The sequence below is a fragment of the Ixodes scapularis genome, unplaced genomic scaffold, assembly GCF_016920785.2.
Source record: "Ixodes scapularis isolate PalLabHiFi unplaced genomic scaffold, ASM1692078v2 PGA_scaffold9__187_contigs__length_104089568, whole genome shotgun sequence".
Lineage (NCBI taxonomy): Eukaryota > Metazoa > Arthropoda > Arachnida > Ixodida > Ixodidae > Ixodes > Ixodes scapularis.
The window spans coordinates 19,532,499-19,554,818 of record NW_024609884.1 but is presented as its reverse complement, the minus strand read 5'-3'; the positions used below and the strand labels follow the sequence as shown (position 1 = coordinate 19,554,818).

The 22,320-nt window shown below is 44.0% G+C and overlaps 2 protein-coding genes across 2 annotated transcripts; both read right to left on the bottom strand.

The window, feature by feature from the left end:
- Nucleotides 1–6,043: 6,043 nt before the first annotated feature.
- Nucleotides 6,044–9,507, bottom strand: LOC120848866 (carboxypeptidase A1-like). The gene is made up of 6 exons (XM_042287246.1): nucleotides 9,487–9,507; nucleotides 9,235–9,336; nucleotides 8,573–8,788; nucleotides 7,713–7,803; nucleotides 6,922–7,124; nucleotides 6,044–6,175 (listed from the first exon to the last, which is right to left on the bottom strand). The coding sequence occupies exons 1-6, from the start codon at nucleotides 9,505–9,507 to the stop codon at nucleotides 6,170–6,172; spliced, it is 639 nt and encodes a 212-aa protein (XP_042143180.1). The 3' UTR covers nucleotides 6,044–6,169.
- A 3,667-nt stretch (nucleotides 9,508–13,174) lies between these two features.
- Nucleotides 13,175–21,385, bottom strand: LOC8043157. The gene is made up of 10 exons (XM_029993237.3): nucleotides 19,704–21,385; nucleotides 19,480–19,558; nucleotides 19,291–19,424; nucleotides 18,472–18,571; nucleotides 18,126–18,227; nucleotides 16,743–16,952; nucleotides 15,997–16,084; nucleotides 14,567–14,772; nucleotides 14,420–14,504; nucleotides 13,175–14,344 (listed from the first exon to the last, which is right to left on the bottom strand). The coding sequence occupies exons 1-10, from the start codon at nucleotides 21,371–21,373 to the stop codon at nucleotides 14,139–14,141; spliced, it is 2,880 nt and encodes a 959-aa protein (XP_029849097.2). The 5' UTR covers nucleotides 21,374–21,385; the 3' UTR covers nucleotides 13,175–14,138.
- Nucleotides 21,386–22,320: the final 935 nt, after the last annotated feature.

The window sequence follows — 22,320 nt, the reverse complement described above, 5'->3', positions numbered from 1 at the left end:
GAGGGAGAGCTCGGCTTTGCAGAGGGACTCCAGACAAAGACGCGTGCTCGCGTCGCCGAGCAACGCGCATAAAGAAAGGGAACTTTTTGACTTGTCATCGTTCTCATTCCCTTTCCAACCCGTAGTCTCTCAGCATCTCCACGAGCCGCGTTGGGCAGCGCTCCAGCGTTGCCATTTGAAGCTTTTTGACAGGGCGTTAAATATGCCTGGCTGCAAAGAAAAGCAAACAGAAAGGGAGGGCTGCAAAGGCAAGCGTGCGTGAGTGAACCCTGTCTGAAATGCCCTCTTGACGATCGCGAGAGAGCGGACCGGGAATGGTAAGGGTCTCAAGTGGGACAAGGTCGGATCACCCAGGCAGCACGATCAGGGGAAAAGCACTGCTCGGTCCACTACCCGTTTGATCTGTTATAAATATGCGGGTTATTCAATTAGACTACTGCCGAATTATTTTTTTTTTGTTATTGTCTCGCAAACATCATTTCACGTCACCGACAAAATGGACCAAGGTAAGATTTTACTTTTCTCGTGGACCCTGATCTGTTGTGGTCAATGATAGGTTTAGGTTGAGTCTTTATTTGACGCCTGTTTGGATCAAACATGCAATATTTCCAGCCGCACTTTGAGATTTCTCGTTCTGTCAAAGCCCCAATACACCATCTTCCCTGTTCTGCCTGATTTGGAACAAGTAAGGAAAACAAATATACCTAATCCCTGCAGTTATTTGCCCTGACTTAACGCATTTGAGGCATATGTAGGCGTTTCCGAGCTTTGTGTGTTTTTTTCCCCCAAATCAAGAGTTTAAAATTGCGTATTGGTTTTCTTACTAAAAAAAAAAGTATATATAGAATAAATATTGCGTTTTGTTCTAAGCGATTTTAATTGTATGGGTATCAAACACAAAATAACATTTTTTTCCTCGTAAGTATTCCAATTTTTAGGGTGCTTTTCTAGTACCTTCCGCTTTCAGCATTTCTTATGCCGATAGTTACATGGCATGCTATGCGAAGTTTTGTACTCAGTCCTGGCTCAATATTTGATGCTGTATGTACCAGACTTTTTTTTTTATTATCATGGGAGTCATTGGGCTTAACCTGTGAAATATGTCCATGTTTGGGGTTTAAGTATGCATTCACCATTCAACGAATTGATTTCTGGCGAGAGCCATTTTCACTGTTCGTTTGTGTGACGAATGTAGTGCTCACCAAATCGACAAAATCACGCGTTCCAAGTTCGGCGATTGCATCATGAATTGCTGCGGCGCCGCTTGGTAAGCATTGAAATAGTCTGCACTTGATAAGAGTGACTGAACTCGATCAATTAAGTTTATAGTTGTTAACCCATGTTTGGAGTGAAAACCACAGTGAGAGTGCGAGCTAGCAGCTTTGAATCCGGTCCTTGCATGGATACGCTTGTCGTAGAGTAGTACTTCAAAATAGCGTCAAAGTTTTCAATCGAAAAGCAGTCAAGGTTGTACATCCTTCGATTGCAAGGAATTCATTCACAAAGTGTCAGCAGTCACAGGCTTTCGTGTTAAAATGTCGCCCATGTGGGTGGCTTCACAAGCAGTAAACAGGCGGCGTTGAAGAGCGCCCCAGAAGTGTGTAAAAGTTTTTACATAATTTTGAAAAAAAGAAAAAAATACTGGAGACGACGGACGAAGAAGGGGACAAACACAAAACGTCTCAAACGCAGCTACTAAACTTTATTGACACTCTACGACTATGCGTAACAATCTATTGATTACTTAAAATTTGAAGTAGTTGCGTTCTCTCTTTTTACATATGACTAATGTCCACGACAAACAGTAGGGAGTCACATTGTCGACAACAGTTGGCACGCTTCGTTTCCTTGAAAACCGAGACGTCAAACTTCCGTGTACTCCATATAACATTATCGTAGCATATCTTTCCACGGAACCTTTTTTTTTATATATACATATTTTATAGCCATATAGACGACAACGCTATCTATGGTGTAGCAACTAGACGCAAAACGACTTGTACGCAGTCTTACTAAGTTTCATAACATGAAACTGGAGATCATGCCGGCAACCAGAAGTAGGGCCTTCCTCTCTGGAGAAAAATGAGACCTCATGGACAAGAGCGTTGACGTACAGCTATGAGTCAGACTCCGCGCTTTTTTATGTTGTAATTTTGTTTCTTCTGGCGCTTTTCGTTAAAGAGTCTCGCTCGAGCTCGCGTGATGTAGACCTGCTGTCTTTGCCGCGACCGCTAACTCAAAGCTCGGTTGTCAACCTTGAAACGTGACGCCAGATGCTGCAGGCCGTCGAGTACTCGAGTGGGTGGATATGTAAAACGACCATAGAGAACGTGCGATAGAGCGCTTAAAAAAAATCCGACATTCGATGGGAATGGAATTTAAAAATGAATGACGATAACAAATATATGAAATGCACTAAAATGCACTTAAGATCTATACTGTATAAAATGGATTTATTAAAATATGTATTATGCAGATTCTGTCTTTACCTACATCCCTCCTCAAGCTTAAACGCGCCGACACAAAAATGCGTTTCGAAGTTTTTAACTGCGCTTCAAAAGGGAAGAACTCTTTCCTTCCGGGTGCTGCTTCTCTGCACTGCAGCCCTTAGCAGCCCTGCAGTCCCGCCGTCTAACCGCTCTCAGAGTCGTTACCGTCCAGTTGAATGGCAGAGCATTTGTTGGGGAGGGCGTAATTAAGACAAATCAACCGCTCTATTCAGTTCAATTGAAGTTCCCACAGGGGAAAAACTTGAGCGCAAGACGCTTTTTTGTTTAGCTGCAGGAACTCTGGATAGTAAAAAAAAAAAAAAAAAATAAACTTATTAATAAAGACTCTACTTTGCATACCATGACGTCACGAGATCTGGTGAATGCGAAAGGAATTACCACTACCCTAAGCCGGTCATATTGAGCTTCTCTTATGGTGCTTCGTTTTGGGCGTATACATAAATCACTCGACATGGCTATAACTAGGGTTCCGCGTTTTCGGTTTCTATTATTTCAAAATTCGGCGTACTTTTTTCGGTGTTTATTTTAAAATTAAATTTTCGTTTTTTTTCGGTGTATATTTATGCCCAAAAAAGTGTATCGGCTTCTTTCGGTGAATTAAAATAAACACTAACGGACACCGGATCAGACGGTCCTTGTAGCTTTGATATTTGTGATCACTCAAAGAATAACTGCACAGATAAATTGAAAAAGAAATCGATACTTTATTTGGCAAATGTGTGCAACTCTAAAAGAAACAACAAAAAAAGACGGAAGTACAAACAAGTCAGATATGGACCCTATGCCCAAAACACATCTTTACTTTCTGTACATCGGGATTACGTGATCTTATTATAGTACACACACATGTACTTTCCCAGGTTTTCTTCGTTGATCCGCACTTTTTCTTTTTTGTTAATATGACCGTGAGCTTCGAGAATGACCTCTTAACGCTTACACTGGACACTGGCGGGCTGAGGAGATGAAGCGCTGCCTGAGCGAAAATCGGCCAATCAACCAGTTGTGACCGCCAAAAGAGACACGGTGCGACGTTTTGAAGCACAGCACAACATGCAGAGCTTGCATCCAGTCTTCCTTAGAACGAGTTTGAAAACAGGCTCGTACATGGCAAAGTCATGGGGAATTTCGGACTTCAAGTTCCGATCGATGATGCGCACATTAAACCATAACGTCGTGATGGCATCCGTGTATCCCATACATTCGGACACGTTTCGGTCGGCACTGTCGTTCCACTTTTTCGCCACGGCTCTGCGGTACGACTGGAAGGTCAAAGTGACCTTTTCCGGTTAAAACTGAATTTTAGAAAATGAATTCGACGTACTTTTATCGGTTTTTATTGGTTTAAGTCGAAAATGGCGAACCTACAAACTGACCTTTTTCGATTAAAACCGAATTTTTGAAAATGGATTCGGCGTACTTTTATCGGTTTCTATCGGTTTAAACCGAAAACTCCGAACCCTAGCTATAACGCCCGCAATTCACATTAGTTTTACAATCCCCATTCTCCTTTCCTATATGAGATAATTTCTGTTAAGCATAAAGAAAGAAAGAGAAAGAGAGAGGGAGAGAAAGGGTAAAGGATGTCGTGGAACGTTTGTCAGCCTTTGAACGGCGTCGGTAATTTCATATTTCGCACACAAGACCCTTGCCACGCGGGGATATTTAATGAAATTTAGCCAAATTTCATTAAGCCAAGCACCGTATTCGATCGCGATTAGAACTTTGCGCGTACCACTTGGCATGCGCTTGACACCGTTCCAAAATGTTTACAAATTCACAATTCAGATTGCGTATACGTGCCGTGCGTATACGTGCCGTATACGCACGTATACGCACGTATACGTTCGTGCGTATACGTGCCGTATACGCACGAAAGTTGAAAATGGCACCGGCCAGAAGCCTGTTTCTGGACGAGAACGGGAGGGAGGTCTTTCACTTGTGCCGCTCTTCCAGCACAAGCTTCTTACCTTCGATAATACTTGAGCGCCCCATGAGCTTCGAGCGTGCTGGCGCAGCCAAATCACGACGAAGGACAACAAGCGCGGGACGGGCTTCCGAAAGAGACGCACCTGGCGAGGAGATCGAATTGTAGGGGGCGCTTTGTCCAGTTTCTTTTCCGCAGAGCTAGGTGCTTACCCGACCCGAGGCCTGTGGATTAAAATTCTTTTGCGCCATCTTCCTCGATCGATTGCCGGGCGCAGATTAAGCGTTCGGTTGGGACTTGTGTTCAACTGGTACTTCACTGACTGAACACGAGAACCCGACGAACGCTGACAGCCTGAAGCAGCGTTTTGGCTACGCCAACCGAGCGCTGCGTCGTAAACACAAACGAATAATTCATGTTGACGTTGACCCAATGGTTTTAGTTCTCGACCTAGCCTCTGGTAGCGCGACGGTTAGATATTTTCACCAGTAGTTCCCCGATTCTTTAATTTGCATGCTTTTGATGCATGCCCTTGGCTTTTGGCCTTTGAGTGATGCTCGTGTGACCCCTGTACCCGAAAACAGAATCAAGATCTGATTCGCAAGTCGCATCGAATGTAATTTCGAGAAATGCGATTTGAAATGCCCGTGAGCAAGGAGTATGATGCGCCGTTACACGTCATTTGAGCGAGAGGCCAATCAGCTCGCTATCCCGACTCTGCGCGTTCCACCCGGCATGCGATGGAACCTGGTTGGCTGATTCTTTAACTGCCTTCAAGCGGAAAACATAGTTGAAATGCCCTATGGCGAGTGCATGACGTTAAACCACTGTCATGTGTAATTACCCCCCCCCCCCTTTCCCAAATCCCCAAACACATATAAAGTGCCCCTCAAACTTAACGCCGCCACTTGGTTTCGCAAATATTGATCCATTCAATTTTATTGCATGCTATCCAAACATGAAATGATCGCTGCAGCTGCTGGAATACCTTTCCCTGGTTAAGTTTTCATCGGGGACGCAAATCTTCAACAGCCATTTTGACTGCTGTTCAGGAATAGCTCAAAAAGTGAAGAAACCGAACCACCTCGTGGCGGCGTTAAGTTTGAGGCGCACTGTACATATAAAATACATCTATACCAAGAATGCTCGTGAACGTTTGTGAAAATATTAACCGGACGAAATTTGTCCTCGCGCTTTGTTCTTCTTTCTTCCGTGTTCGTCCCTTTTGTGCGCCATACTCACAGCTTTAGACATTTAACATGTCTCAACTTCAGTCCTCACAACATTCTTTTTATGAATCTCCTAATCTCTGCCAAGAAAACATTAATAAAAATTTCTGCTTTATAAAGTCAATTCGGCTTTTTAACAATGATGCATAAGTCTCTCTTTCTCCCTTTTTACAGCGCCTCGCTTTTTTGTTTTTTTTTCTTTAAATAAGACACTTGTTTTTGTTGGTTTTTATTGAAAATTCAGCCCGAGCGCAGTCCATCAGCACAGATGGTTCCGGAGTAGAGTACAATATAATTTGGGCACACCTCCACCGGCACGGGCTACAGGTCCTTTTTCATGACGTGAAAGGCGACTGCCTTGACGCCGCTGAACAACTCTTCGCCGGTCGGATTGATGAATTCTCTCGGGAGAATGAAGCCAAAGAGGCCGCGGTCACGCAGCTCGATGACGAAGCTGTGTTTGACCTTGGCCTTGTCGTAGACCCAGTCCAGCGCCGCTCCTGAGGTCACATCTCAAAGAGAAACATTTCCTCTGAGCTAAGTATGTTGAATATTCACGAACACGCTGCTAAAGGAACCATGGAACGATATTGAGTTCGTATTTTGCTAGCTGAATACCGCCTTAATGGGGACAAGATAACTATTACATTCAAGGTAGAGAGCCAGACACGTAGCTTTTTTATCTGAAACTTCGAAAATAAAAACCGACTATTTTTTTTTTTCGTTCTCTCGTTCGGAAAGCTGAAAGCTAGGCGCGTGACTGTAATAAAGATCGGAGCATGAACTGACAAGAAAACATGACAGATATGCGATACAAAGATGTCGTCACATAAAACAATAGTAAACCATTCTAGTATGCCTATTATACGGAAGAAATTAGATAGATCTGTCAGGCAATTGCACACACGACAGCAGCGTGTAAATGCCAAAAATAACTGACGTTCTTCTTCGAAGATTTTTTTTTTTAATTGCAATTGCAGTAGTCGTTATTCTCACTTTTCAGTGAATTCATGGGCAGTTCGCTTGCACAAATAGTGTCCCTCAATCTTCGAGAGATATTTTTGAGCTCAGAAAAGCGCAACAGTCTGCGATTTTATACTCACAGAGGGCCTGTCCCGCCGTCCCGTGGCGGTAATAGGCGCTGTTTTTCTTTCGAATGGAGGTCACGAGCTTTTCCAGCGCCTCGTACTGAAACCAAGGTGGGAGCACATCTTGCCTCGCTCCTATTTTTGACGTGAGAAGTCGAGTGTTATAATACCTGGTCCTTGTAGTCCGACGTGTAGCCCTTGGAGTAGCCGTACGGAATCATGACCAGTTGGCTGAACGAGTGCAGGTTGATGTAGATCCTGAGCCGGTCTTTCACGTTGTTGATGCCGTCTCGGATCGCTCGACTCTCGGCCTCGGAGAACGGAAATATTCCGGCGTAGTTTTCGGCGCACGGGTTGGCGCTGGATCCGGACACTACAAGGACAAAAACACATGTATGGGTGAAAATAGTATGAATAAAACACCTTAACAGAAACTTCTGACCATGTGTAGAACGCGAAAAAATAAGACGTGCTTCTCTCATATTTATTGCTCGCAGCATGTACGCAATTTAAACTGCAGGCGAGTTTTACAGCGGAGCTATTAAGGGCTCGTTTCCCCAGGATCGTGTCCGCCAGCAAACAAATGATGACACAAAACTCTGGACAGCTACCGTCGCTCATAGATGGCGGCAACCTTTCTAGCTTTCCACTCTGGCTTGCCAACTTGCGGCCGGCCATTACTTCATTCCCACCATAAATAAAGCTTCGCTGGTCTTCCTTCTTCACCTGAGTGGAAAGGCTGGAGGTTTTTTTGTTTGTTTTTATATTAACAAGACAACTTAAGTTAACATCGGTTTAATCTAAGTTGTTAGAGCAGGGGACTGAGCTTGACAACTGCCAACATTTCAGGTACTTTTTTTCAGTATGCTCCGACGTATACTAGGAAAATATCAAAGGTTGTTTTATTATTGAGTGAGTAAGAGGCCATATGAGCATGACACTGTAAATGACCAGCACTCACAGCCAAAGTGTACGTCGAAATTTCTGTTGGGGTCGACTCCACGACAAAGGCTTCCTACGTTTCGTATCCTGTTCTTGCGCCATAGCCGGTGCTGCATAAAAGAATACAATAATACACTAGGGTGTATTTACTGGCGGCCATATCTGAGTGCGTAGCTGCTCAGCGCCTACTGGAGGCGAGCTTACACAGCCCTTTTGCAACGTGTTTTACACACCATCAAGATTGCCGGTATTAGGGACATATGTGTGTGAGCTCCTCCTGAGCATGTCCAGCGGACGGTGCACTCAAATATGCCGTCCAGTGAATACCTTCTATAGGTGGAATGGCGGTCCAATTTACAGAACGTTCACATGCTCCTGCTTGCGTTCCGAAGCGCCAAAGATGCATTTTGAAACACTTGCTCGCCGTATAGTCAGAGACAGCTTAAAAAAACCAAGGGTGCGGCGATTCCGAACATTTTATTATTGCTCCTTGGCCAACGGGATTGCGACATATAGCTGATAAAAACGTTAACGAATGAATCTGAAAGCAAGATGTCTGAAAATATTAACCCTGCGTTTCCTAAAATGTGAGTGACGATAGGTACTATATATAACCTTTGGTTCATGTGAACTCGCAATTCATTTTTTTTAATGCGTTAACATTAGTGCCCTGGTACATGCGCTGACCTTGGACTAGTTTGGACTAACCAAAGTTCGCAACGTCGCCACGGTATGGCGCCACATCCGCACTGTTTCTTCTTAAACGGCGAGGAGCTCATTACACAAATGAGGGACACTTGGGAGAGGGCAAACTTTCACATTTTAAACATTTCTTCTAAAATGGCACAAAGCTGTCGTTATCATATACTATTGAATTACCGTAGTCCAGGTGTATTTGTAGCCGTCCGCGTTGATCACGGGGAACATGTACCAATCAAAGGTGTCGATGAGTTTCGTGACTTGGCTGCTGTCGTTGTAGCTGTTTAGGAAACGGTCAATGAGAAAGAGCGTCGAGGCGGTGGAAATCCACTCCCTGGCGTGCGTGCCGCCGTCGATCCATATGGCCGGTCGGGTCGAATTGCCTCCGGAACTAATCTGCGTCAGAGCAGCGCGATTAACGGGCGGAATGTTTCACAACCGCAAGCCTCTTGCTGTTTAACCAACGTTATTACGAATTTTATGTCAACTGAGAAATTTCTACGTACAAGGATGGTCATATCCATTTTTAATATCTCACACTTAAATATTTGAGTAATACGGTAACACTTGAAGCCTAGAAATACATGATATGAGGTGTCCACAGGCAGAATATGCGTCTGTAAAAGACCTTCGAATAAATTGACATTTTCCTTCAGATAACTTTCTAGAATGCATTGGAACGTTGCACCTGTATGTGGGTATAAGAATCTTCCGTGATTATAATCGTGAGTGTTTTCTTACGCTCCAAGACATAATTGTTGACCTGACTTGTGGAATACTTCGATAGAGCTGCTGTAGTCACGAGACGAAATCGTTACAGAAAATAAATACACAAGGCTCACTTTGAGTCCCCGAATAGCGAGTCCATCCTCCGTTTTGCCAATGGTAATCCGGCTCGTAAGGTTGGGGTATTTCTGCGCTGCAGCATCCAGATAACCATAGATCTAAACACAAATACAGTATTTCAGTGAACGTAAATTTTAAGCGTTAAGCACATTTAACATTTTATATTTACATTGATGGAGATCAAGATAAATATAAAGAAAAGGTTATCTGCGGAATGGATAGAAGGAATGCAAAGGTTTAGCCCCTACTTCATCCAGAGTATGGTACATGTCTATCCTGAAGCTTCCGGAGTCTCGAGGTCCCAGATCGTCATCATCGTGGTTTTCGCTTCTCTCTCGGTCAATCCATCTTCGTGCGCACGAAAAAAAAAAAAAAAAGAAATGCAAAGAACGTTATTGTCAATGATTACGGACGCAACTTGTGAGTGATATCATTTGTGTGATTGAGAACTCACTCTTGTAAATTCTCGGTGAGAATCACGTACTGGATTCCACTAGATTCTAATTGCTTCTGGAACGGAATCGCTTCTTCTGGCGGAAGTCGGATGGTGACGTTTTGATGAGGAGACACAGGCTCTTCCCAGAAGTCCAACTTCCACGAGGGATTGAAACGAAATATGAGTGAAAACAAGGCAGTTTACCTATGTGACGTTTGTTTATGTTTCACAGTACCACTGAGCCCGGCAGCAAGGTGTTATACCTCATCGTGAAAAGTTTTGAAGGCCTTAGCCGCCTCTGTGTGGACAGTTTTTTTTTTGTGAGAACTTTATAACAATCTTCGGTAATTAAAATCTGATTGTCACCTTTCCCGAATGTGTTCCATTTGAGAGCGCAATATGGTGCCACGAAATTTTGAGAATAGTTTCAAATTTTCGCCGGGCTTATTCAATATACGCACACAGTTTATTTAATATATAGTGCCTCCTTTGCACAATGTAACTCGGCATTACTCATCGTCAACATGTCGTGTTTTTTTTTCCTTTTTATTATGAAATAGCGAGTCGATGCACACACTATCGATTCGAAATTGAGATCGAGTGGGTGCTCATGACAAGTAAACGTCGCACATCCGACTATAACGCAACTGGGACCGTAAGAAGCATACACATATATAACTGTTTCTAAGTGTCTAGAGTTTTTTTTTTTTCCCTGATTGAAAGGTACAGTTTTCCACTTGCCTGGGTGTTGTTTGTCTGCAGCTGTCGCAGCAGCTGCACAGACGTCATTGAATCCACAAATGCTCTGACCAGCCGATGACTTCGTTTTATATGGCATTTGGAAGAATGAAAAAGTATTTAAGACGATGAAAAAAAAAAAAAAAAAAGCTATCATAAACCTCCGATCACTTTATTTACGCACAAGAAAACCGTACGAAATAGTGTCAGACTCGTTTGCTCATTTACCACTTATAAGCTTAGTTTATTGCTAAATTGATTGAACCTGAGTTATAATATTGCACGTAAGTGATCAATAATATAGCATAGACTTTATAAAGATGTAAGGGGATACTCTAATTGCCCAGTGGGCGAGAATGAATGTTACATGCAGAATATACCTGTTAGTGGCTTAAACTATACTGTGAGGTTTTTAATATCATCGTCATACCCTGCGAAGCTGACTCTGTTTTCACACTTGCAGGGCAGGAACACAGCAAGCAAGATGATGAAATCCAGACGCACTGGTGCACGCATTTCTGTTTATAATCGAAGACCTGCACGACATAGGAATATGGGTTGAGAAGTGGCAATAATAATATATTACGACATTTGGTCACGGCATATCGAACTATATCAAAACAATTATGAACGTATAATTTGCATCAGGGTTTATCACATCACTGCTAGAACTAAAAATTTATGATTTGTTGAGCTCCGTGTCAAGTTGGTAAAAACATGTCATAATCAAGGTATTTCAATCATATTAAGCGTCTGTGTAATTTTCGGGTCATATGTCAAAATAAAGTGTAAGTTTTAAGCAAAACAAAATCCCCCTCCCCCCCCCCCCCCCAAAAAAAAAAAAAGAAAAAAAAAAAAAGAAAGTTAAAATATATTTTACCGGTACTAAGTATATCTGAGTAACTCCATTACTAGCGTATGCCGTACGATCTACAAAAACTCGCATTTTCTCAAAACCAAATCTAAAGACAGAATTGTCCGTTAGCATTGCAGCTCCAATAACAAGTGAGGTTCGATCACGAGTCTCTCTAGGATACAGAGCACAGCCGGACACTGTTAGGCGAGTGTACACAAGATACCCCGAAGGCTGAAATGTAAGCCGTACCTTTTTGTTCTCCTGCAAAGACGCGTCCGTGGGTAGGTGGTGCGGGCAGTGGCGCAGCAGTGGCACTCAACGGTCGACCGAGGCTGACTCGCGGGTCGCCAGCAGTGAGACGGGGGAAGTCCCCCGGAAGGCACGCCCTCATGAATACGCACGGGCAAAAAGATGAGGCACGTGAACTGGGGACAGGTTTTTGACCCGGTCGCCTGCCCGTGAGCACCGCTGCACACCCGCCTCTGACACGACGCTCCCGAAGCGGTTTGTCAACTTTGAGGCCGTTCATGTCACCCAGAACGCCCAACCTGATGCTTTTCTTTCGTTTTTCGGTTTCTTTCCCCCAATGCGCCTCATTGTTTTTCTAGCCTTGTTTCCGTTTGTTGATAGCGTCCGTAAGTGGGTGTCGTCTTTCGGTTGATTTTTTTTTTTTGGAGGGAAGGGGTTGCAGGAATGGTATACGTTCAATGCTCCTGGTTCGATTTACTAGGTTTCCGACATATTAGCCTAGTTCAGTTTACCAATGGAGGGCACGAGACACCGTAGCCAGTGACAAGGTTGAGCAGTGGCATGTATTAGGGAGTTTTAGTAGATCGTTTTCAAAGGCCCGCCACCGCTATACGGGCGCAAGCTTCAGAGCCTGCATCGAGGTGGCAGCGCGAGCTCCCGCTACAAATAGCGTGGCCTCAAAACACGGTCTACTAAAACTCTCTAATAACACGTTACGGTGTCCGAACCGGGGTTTCTTTAGTTTTCTGAATGTGGGTCGCACTAATTTTCGCGAGAGGTTTATTACTGCGCGGGTGTAATTGAAATTTTGCACTGCAGCTAGCATATGTCGCCCAGTTGTTCACCGATGACAACTACGGGCATAATTGTATCATTTGCATAGTTCTTCCGAATGACGTACGCCAAACATTGAGGACTCCGAATCTGATAGATTTAGGTCTTGGGCTGTCATCGTGTGAGTCCATACCACGCGGTCGACACTGCCCTGTTTACGCTGGCGGCGTGGACGTGAGGCCGATGTTAAAATTTTGGAATGGAAAGTCTTGTTTCGGGGGGGGGGGGGGGGGCTCGCAGAGTTGTTTATGTCCTTGCACACTCCGGGGAAATGTGAGCTGAAATAGTCGAACTTCGTTCAGGAGCCCCGACCGCCTGTATCATATTGATGAGCTGTATACAGTCATACATGCAAAACACTCGTGCCCAATTTCGCTTTTTACCGTTACGTCCCGTGGATTATGGGACCTGCGATCCGCTGTTCTCAGATTTCAGCTCACGTTGTCCAAGATTGCGGTTGCTATCTGTAATCATATCCAGATAAGCTGACTGACTTAAGGCTGAAACGCATATGCGAGAAGCCACCGGAGAATCGGACAGAAATCGGAACATGCGAAAATTGCCTCACGCTTCTGAAAAACGATATAATTCGTAATTTGCAGTCTGCGCGTAGACTGCAAATATGGTTTCGTTAAAAAGACATATTCGCTGTTTACGTAATGCAAAAATTCCCGCGCGGCTTTTTTTTTTATGTTGTGGAACTACTATTTTAGGTTCCGATTTCCGTGCGTTTTTTCGGTTTGTCATCTTTAAATTCATTCCATGCATTCGTGTGTCTTTTTTTATAAACGTATAAAATGATTCATACAACAGATAAGCTTAACAAATCTTGCTGCTGTTCAGCGGAGCAAGAAACATTTTTATTCACGATAGAAACGCCGCCCCATCCAAGACCATAACCACCCGTGTTATTTGTTGCCTAGCATAAAATACCACTGCCAATTTATCTATGCCATTTTTTTTATACCATGCCGACATAGTTTTTTGACCCAACAAGTGTGCTCTCATATTCACATGAGGAGGCTACTATTCATTTCAATGTATTCGTCCTCCGGGACTTTTGTGATGTATGCCTCATTGCGCAAAAGTTTATTCAAGGACACGATTTTGGTGTGCCACCCCCTAATTGTTTTGAAGGTTTTGGTTGAACTATTTGCTTTTATCTTATAATAAAAGGATCGTCTGTTACTAATAAGAAAACTCTGATGGAATGTGAACTTTGAAGTATCACGATGAGTACACCGTGCAGTAATAACTTTTGCTTCGATCCTATACCTTCCCCCTTTGAACACGTACAGATACTTTGCAGGTCAAAATAAGTAAATGGATGAAAAGTTTACTTCCAAGACGTGGTCACAGAGACAATGCAGATTGGTGATAGTTACAAACGAAAGAGCTGAATGACTTGGATTATATGAGAGCCCCCTCTGTCAGAAAAACCGGCGTAATCGCAAAAAAAAAAAAAAGACGGATCTGGTTTAAAGATCCGTTTTGGAGAGCTTTTTATTAACTATAAGCGTGCTTAATTTTCTTGTCTAGTGGGTTGTTAGGTCAGTGAAATTACCTAGATACCAAGAGCAAGATGAAAAACGCACATAATGGAATTTCTCAAGTTCCAAGACAGAAGCTCAAGAAGGACTGAGATCTGCGCGAAGGTTACACCTTCCGCAAAGTAATATCGCCGTCTTCCCCATTCCTTACACCAGCCCGCCACCTGGATAGTTTTTCACAGCAACACGCAGGCTTCTTAGTATGGACGAGGCTGCGACGAAGTATATGCGACACATTCACTGGATTGTTTTGTTCAACTCTCTTCTAGCGATGAATTTGCCAAGGGCTTTGACGCCCTCGGTGAATTCGTCAGATGTAGGCACGATGAGGAAATTTGGCAGCAGGAACCCGAAGCGTCCCTTGTCCCGCAGTTCCACAGCCAAGGAGTACTTGATGTTAGCCGAGTCGTAGACCCAGTCAGTTGATGATCCGGCCGCCGACCCTAAAAGATAAAAAAAGTGGAGTGCACGTAATCATCTCGTGTTCATCTCGTCCACTTTGGCGCCGCAGGCCTCACCTAGGAGACTTGAGATTGTGCCGACTTGGTAGTAGACTCCAGACTTGACTTGTATGGCCCGCGAGATGGCACGTGCAGCCGCAATCTGCGTGTACAATACGTCGTGTGTGAAGATCGCGCTCGTTCAAAGGTGCATGATTAGCAAACCTGGTCAGCGTAGTCCTTTGTGTAAGTGCCGCGGCCGTGGCCATAGGGAACCATGATGAGCTGGCTGTAGGAGTGAACCGTGACGTAGGCCTTGGTCCTGGAGCCCAGACCTACAAGCGCGTCGCGTATGGCTCGGCTTTCTGTCTCCGAGAACGCCGCTGACCCGCGGTAGATGTCCGAGCATGGATGGGAGCTTGTACCTGGACCTGCATAAGAACAGCGAAGCACCAAATAGCCTTATCGGTTTTCGCAAGGATCTCTTAATTTTTCTTTCGTTCTTCGGGCTTAAATAGAGCGCTGGTTGTTCATTCCTTCAAATTGAGCATACTACGTATATTACGCACCAGTATCTGTTTGGTGCTTCTAGGATTGCTTACACCACACTGCTAATTGAATATAGTTAGCAGTGTAGTGTAATTGAAAGTGTTTAGCGTAGATTTGTTCGTGTATTGTTTGATCGTTATTTTCAACCGAATTAATTCTATAGTTATGAGAGAATTTGTGAACTTGTGAAGTTAGTCTCGTTGCACGGCAGGAGAACAGTTCGTGGACTGACATATTTGTATAAGATTGTAAATGGTATAATTGATTCACCAGAGTTACTCAGTCACATCTACTTGCACGTTCCTCGAAGGTCTAGTGGACTTGAGACTTTGTTTTATCCGACCGATTTCTACCATGTTGCACCCATGCACGCCTACAAGTGACCTATCACCATTTAGAACAGATTTGTGGGAATGTTAGTCTTGATATTTTTGATGAAGAGCCTAAATTTCTAAAGTGTGTTGAGACTATTGTTTTGTCCTAACATTTCGATTTTATCCTGTTTAAAATGTTATTACTAATTGACTCATTGATAAGTGCACCACAAAGCTGTTGGTGGGTCACTCAAAATAAAAGCAAAACAAAACAAAACAAATAAAAAATAAAAACGGTATCTAAATGTAGAGAGTTGAAAATTTCCCCTCTAGGGGGGCCTATGTTTTACGTGGTTGGTTTGACATGGAAAAGTATCGCAGCGCTCCTGAGCTTCCGCAATAGACTAGGACGAATCCTCTCCTTTTAGAGGACAATCGGCGGAATATCTTTGTTGAGACTCCGAGTTACGTGTATGATTAATAAACGTCTTGGACACGCTACACCTCTCCAGCCGTAATTAGCACATCGCTGTGGTGCATTTTGAATTGTCACGCCTTGTTAGTTTCATAGCTGATTAAATGAAATTTTAATTGAGTGCGTCATTGTAAAGATGAAGTTGATTTTAGGGGCACGAGGCTATAGGCTCTAGTGGTGTGATAAAAATACATGTGTAACGCAAACATCTCCTTTTGTGAGAGGAGGCTAATTTGGAGTAACTAAATGGAACAGCGCGGAACATAGGACAGAAAGAACAGGACAACACGAGCGCTGCTTAATTTGGAGTGCCTTGCCTCCAAACGAAGCGGCGAAGTTTCGGTTAGGATCCACGCCTCTGCAGCCTTGCTTTCCCCCCGACCTGTTTTTCCTCCAGAGACGATCCTGGAAGTAAAGCATACGGCTTGTTTACTCAAACTAATTTGGAGTAAACGCGGGGCAATTGATCGAGAAACTATTCCTGAGGCGATACATCGTATATTACGAATGACACCCTTTTTGCGTGTTATATTCCAAATTGTTTTTCTTGAATAGACCCAGTCAACAGCCATTTACATCACCCATATACATTTATCGAGTTTCAACACTGCTAACTTCCCGTTGCAAGTCAGCCTAAAGTAGACACAACTACAATATTAAAGACAGGCGAGCTGGCGAACCTTCAAAATTACGAAAATCCAGGTCTTCGCTATGCTGTACTAACTCAAAGTTTTATATTTAAGAAACGAGGCCGAGAGTATTGTCTTAACGCGAGGAAAATAATGTTTTTATGGCATTAATAGAGCACATCATTGCTATTTCTACGTTTTATCATTGTATAGTATATTGATCCTTGCCTGTTATTTTTTTTTTCATTGGATGTTTTTCTTATATACAAGTTTTCTAATGAACATCCGTTTGCTCGGATGCAAACGTACACTTCTTGTTTAACTTCCATACACCTGCGTGCAATACACACGCGCCTGTCTCAATTGTCAAATGACGTAACTAAACTCCGGCATCATATCAACTACCGTTGGGGCGCATCAGGACATTGACTCACAGCGTGGAATGTGTAAGCATATCCGTCCGGGTTCACCACGGGAAAGACGTAAAAGTCGAAGGCCTGCATGAGTCCCGTGATGGTACTGTCCGAGCCGTATCCGGACGTCATCTTTCCGAGGAGATAGACCAGCGAGGCCGGCGATATCCATTCGCGGGCGTGGATGCCCCCGTCCAGCCAAATGACCGGCCGGTTACCGCCCGTGCTTAGCTGGGGAAGGAAGAGCGCGCATGTTACAAGCAGGCATTGCCCAGAGTTAACTCGCCGGGCCAGAGGGCAAGAACTGACTACGATGATACAATGCAGTGTTTGTGGGCCGAGCAATTAAATTATTGGTTCTCAAGTTTGGCACGGGCAGGAGACAGCGTTTGAGGAGGCACAGTGCCCGTTTGTAACAAACACGGTGCAAAACAGCAAGAACGCGCGGCAAGAGTGTAGGACATTGTTTGGCTTGTGACCCTTTCCATGTTTTTTTGTTTTTGTTTTTTGTTTCCTGTCAATTTCAGGACTAATACATTGTCGGGTTATATCTTTAGTTACAAGGACAAGACAGCGCCCTAATTGCTTACAAAGGCAACTTACACATCCAAAAAATTATATTTTCTCACCTGAAATGATTCGGCTGGTTCTCTTGACTGCACTGATACGTTTCCTGTCAAAATCCTTTGGCGTATTTATACCGCGGCTCCTTTTTTTCACCTCAATATATTTTACAAATAATCCAGAGTCGTCTATGTGGTCTTGTTTTCGAGCAGAAACTGGCTGGATAACGTGAGTTTCATTAAACACCGTCAGAGTGCAATATTGAGTGAACTTTGACTTTACAGAAAATGGAGAACCCTGTAGATATACTCAATTTTACCCAATCTCAAAATGAAGCCAAAGCAACAGGTTAGATGGACCAATGAGAACGCGAAAGTTATGCGATGTCACTGCGTTTTCGTTGGGGAATTCGGGGTATTAATTTTAAACTTACATATCCCCCGTCGGGCTTTTCTCCTACCGTGTGCCTAATGTAAGTTGGCTCGTATTAGAGTTCGCTCTTCTAAAAGGAGCGCACTGCAATTCGCACTTTAGGAGGAGCGTCTGCACGGCCAAGCGTTTCCAGCCTACTGATCTAGGTGGAGTTCAAGGATACTGCGTGACAAAGATGGTTTCTTTAGAGCAGGCGTTCTTCTTTTCTTCGTACATACTTATATACTGAAGCTAAACATATGTATTTCATCTTCGCAATGTTACTACGATTTTCAGAAGTTTTAACTTGCGCAAAAGCAACAACTCTTAAACCTGCGGTCTATGGAATTTGCCATATTTTCGTATACGCATGCCAAAACATTGTTTTCAGCACCTATTTTTTCCCATAAAAAGTGTGTTAATTCTTACGATAATTCCCTTGATTGGTCTTCCTTCTTGGGTCATTCCGATGCTTCGCACAGTGGCGATGTTGCTGTACTTTTGAGCCAGCAAGTCCAGGTAGCCCGTGATCTGATCAAAAGCAATACGAAGAACTTTTATCAAAAAAGAAAGAAAAAAGACTGCCACTAAAAGGGTATTTGTGAGCAGTAATAAAAGAAAGGATTGGCAGTCTACAAGCGGTGGAAGATTCTGATCAAAGGTAGTCCACCTGGCCACCATTCGATTCCCGATTCCTTATTCTTTCTTTTATTTCGCTACATAACAAGTTTACGTCAGCTTATGAACTTATAAGTATCCAGTATTATAAGGATACCTCTTCGACACGATGATACTTGTCGTATGCGAAGTTGCTGATGTCCCGTTGATCAAAGAAGACGCCTGGTCTGTTTTCATCCCTCTCCCTGTCCAACCAACTGGCGGGAGAAATGATGGACATTTTTTTTCCGTCAGTAATACGCCTTCAACATTATTTACGCCAAAAAAAATTGTGAGAGATTGGCATAGGTTATTTGGTTTTATCGCGAAAAGCGCTACGTGGACTGTGCAAGTTAAACATTTCAGCTTATAAAAAAAAAATCCTAGCTAGCTACGAATTCTAGTGTGTTTTTGTCCGATGATTTTGAATATCACAAGCACTTGGCCCAAAACATACCATTAGACGTAAAAAAAAAAATTGCTTGGCGTTATTTTTTAGTTTTTACCCACTGGTTTCAACTGCATCGCGATTGCAGCATTTTTGACTGCTCAGGTAAGGCTTGCGGAATGCGTGGAAATGTTAAGATCTCTGTGTAATTCTCCTCCTGCCGAACGCGCCCGGAAGGAGGGGCCTCAGCGCTATATTTAATGTGCTGTTGTGGTAACTTGGCGCACCAATCCGAAATATAATTTTGATATTCGTGATCCTGGACCTGGAGGTCGAATAAAGACGATTTAAGCGTTTTTTTTTTTCTCAAATACAGGCCCGTTTTAGATCCCCTTTAACGAACGTTTAAAATTCAACGATGTCCTGCGCACAGTAAACACTTCATTGCGATAATTTTTTTTAATGAAAACTGAATAATACGCAATTGATTAGTTACGGTGTATGTTCTAAGCAGTTCTAATATGATTACTCTGGCAGATGATTTAATACCTTTGAATGTCGTTCGTCAGCACGTAAAGTTTAAGGCCAGCCTTCGTGAGGTCTTCGGTGACTTTATCAACAAGGCCAGGGGGAACCAGAAACGTGACGTTGCGATTCAGCGTCGGTATGTTCCAGAAATCCACCTGCATCAGTTGAACACTCGTTCCGATTGAAGCTTCTTTATTTTTGCCTACTTACCTCTGGAATCTCCTGAAGAGCTGAAACAGCAGCCAGTGCCGCTGTGTCATTGCCAACGAACGTCGTAAACAGCTTATAACTGTAAATGCAAAATTTGTAAAATGGTAGGTACATGGTCTAAAAACAATGCTAAATTATTCGAATTTGACAGTTCTCTTTTTTTCAATATTTTGGGGATTTGACACTGCTAATGAGGTAACACATTAACGTGTGGTGTTGCTTACTTGGAGTACAAGCGTTTCCCTTGTTCTTTAGGAGTTTCGGTGGAGTTCGACGTATCTTCATGGGTGCTTTTTGGTAGCTTGGACATTTCTGCGGATTGTTCTTGTTCTTTGGAGGGTTTGGTTGAGCTTGCGTTAGCTTCAGTAGAATGTACTGGTTCTTTGGGAGCTTCCGTAAAGCTTGGCGCACCTTCTTTGTTTTCTTTTGGTTGTTGTTGGACTTCGAGTGTCTGATTACCCACTCCTGATTCTTTCCCAGGGGAAATAACATCCACAACAGGAGCAATGGCGGCGTCAAAGACAGGTTTCACCCTATCTCTTACAGCGGTGGCAACGCTAATCGCGGGTTGGGTGAGCCTTTTAATTGTCGTGGTAGGGTCAAATGGTAGCCCAGGCAGTCCGCTTTGTGACTGTGATGCATTTTTGGAAACATACCCAGTTGGAATAACAGTTTCAGAACTCGAAGGATTGCTCTCATCAATTTTGGGTTCCGCAGCAACTTTATCAGGAACCAGAGGGCTTGTCGTAGTAGCCAGGCTCTCGTTTTGCTTGTCTGGCAGAATTGTGGTCTCTTCTGGACTCTCCGCGCCCTTTCCGTTTGGCTGCTTACTGGGGACGTCACTAGGAGTTTCAGTACCCTGAAATGGTGGTTGTGTGGCGTTCGGTGATTTTTGTGCTCCTTCACCATCACCCTTTCCGGGGCTACTTGGCCCTACGATAGGAGATAGGGCCGCGCCGAACACTGGTCTAATTGTATCTCTCACGGTTGTGACCGCGTTGATAACGGGCCTCGCGATGGCCCTTATGGCTGAAAAAGGGTCGAAACCACTGCTGCCTCCGGATGTAGTCTCATTCTTCATTCCTGTTACCCCGTCAGTGCTTGCCGCCGATAAGGTTTGATTAGCTACCGCTTGGGGGGCGCTTCCTGCGACCACATTTTGAGTGCTCTCTGAAGCAGAATCCTTAGTTTTCGCGGGGACAGCAACGTTGGTTGCTGGGATTAGTGTTGCGGTGATTTTTGGGACGGCCTGCTGCTGTCCTGCTGCAGGCGGAAGTAGTTCGCTTTGAACCTCACTTTGCTGATCAGTTTCTGGTTTAGCAACATCCTCTTCAAGAGTTTTTAGAGGTACGAATTCCGCCCGAGGTGCTTCTGTTTGAAGTGTTTCTGGATGCAGCACTCCTGATTGAGCTGTTTCAGAGCTTGATTCGACCGTTTCCTCTTTCGAAGCTTCAGGTTTAGCGGACTTTAGTCCTGAGACCTCTGGTTTTGCAAACTGTGGTTTAGGGACTTCTGGCTTGGCTTCCTCTGTTGTGACATCATTTGGCCGAACTAGCTCATCTTTGGAGGCATCTGGCTTGAGTATAATGGCGTTTTCTGTCTGTGTGACCTCTGGCTTGAGCACCTCTGGAACAGTTTCCTTCGTGTTTTCTGTCTGGGTGACCTCTGGCTTTGCTTCCTCTGGCTCTGAGACTTTTGGTCCTGCGACCTCTGGTTCTGTGGCCTCTGGCTGTGCAACCTCTGGTCCTGCGACCTGTGGTTTAGCGACGTCTGGCTTCATCACGGCTACTGGGTCAGTTTTCTCTTTCCCTTGAACATTTGACGTCTCCTCTCTCTTATCAATTTTATGAAGTTTCGGTAATTTACCGTCAAGTTTTAAGGATTCAGCGTGCATCGTAGCTGTAGTACCCCGACTATTCTTCGTTTGAGACCTTGCGGTCATTATGGACCTCTGAGTTTTGACATTTTCATTTACTGTCGGTTTCGTTTCGTTCACGGAGACAGCGTGAGGGACACTCTCTAATTTGTGCTCTTCTCTTGGAACACTTGGGGTCGTCGCCGCTTTCTCACTATCATTTTTATTTTCATCATGCGAGCTTGGCTCCCAAGGTTTCGTTTTGGAAACTTCCTTCTGCTCGACGTCTGTCAAGGAAGGATGGCGTTTCTGATCATTTTTTTCTTTTTCGGACAGGAGGGTTGTGACGTCCTTAACTATTTCCACTGCGTCATTCACGGCGCCAAAATCTTTTACATCATCCACGATTCCGCTTAGAGCTACGTCAGGTCTCTCGGGTTTCGTTTCATTTTTCGAAGTGTGTTTTGTTTGATTTTTCTTAACATAAGGTTTAGGGAATTCCGTTATTTCGTGCCTTTCATCCGTTGGTGAAAACATAGACGTTGGTACCTCTGTAGTGAGGGGTGCCTTTGTAGAATGGGGTACATCAGTAAAGGGAGGTGCCTTTGTAGAAGTGGGTACATCTGTAGAAGGGGGTGCCTTTGTAGAAGGTGGTACCTCTGTAGAGGGGGGTACCTCTGTAGAGGGGAGTACCTCTGTAGAAGGGGACACCTCTGTAGAAAAGGGCACTTCTGTGGATGAAGGTACTTCTGGGGATGAGGGTACATCTGTAACAAATTTAATTTTATCACTTGGTGACGGAGGCGTGCCATCAGAGTCTACCAGTTTAACGGATGTTTTAACATGACTAACAGAAGCTTCGTCTCCGGTTTGTGTATTCGGCGATGCTGTGCTAACCCCGTCGACGGGAAGCTTGCTCGCGTGCCGAACTGTCGAAACGTCTGGTGGCCTTGTACTCGGCACTAACTGATGTTCTTGCAATTCTT

Excerpts from the sequence above, each read along its gene's own strand:
- LOC120848866 (XM_042287246.1), bottom strand. The coding sequence starts at position 9,507 with ATGTACCATACTCTGGATGAA. Across the intron at positions 9,337-9,486 it reads TGTACCATACTCTGGATGAA|ATCTATGGTTATCTGGATGC; the intron begins GTAGGGGCTAAA and ends ATTTGTGTTTAG. Across the intron at positions 8,789-9,234 it reads TCGCTATTCGGGGACTCAAA|ATTAGTTCCGGAGGCAATTC; the intron begins GTGAGCCTTGTG and ends GCTCTGACGCAG.
- LOC8043157 (XM_029993237.3), bottom strand. The coding sequence starts at position 21,373 with ATGCACGCTGAATCCTTAAAACTTGACGGTAAATTACCGAAACTTCAT. Across the intron at positions 18,572-19,290 it reads CTGACGAACGACATTCAAAG|TTGGTTGGACAGGGAGAGGG; the intron begins GTATTAAATCAT and ends TTCTCCCGCCAG. Across the intron at positions 14,773-15,996 it reads CTTCGCCGCTTCGTTTGGAG|GTCCAGGTACAAGCTCCCAT; the intron begins GCAAGGCACTCC and ends GTTCTTATGCAG.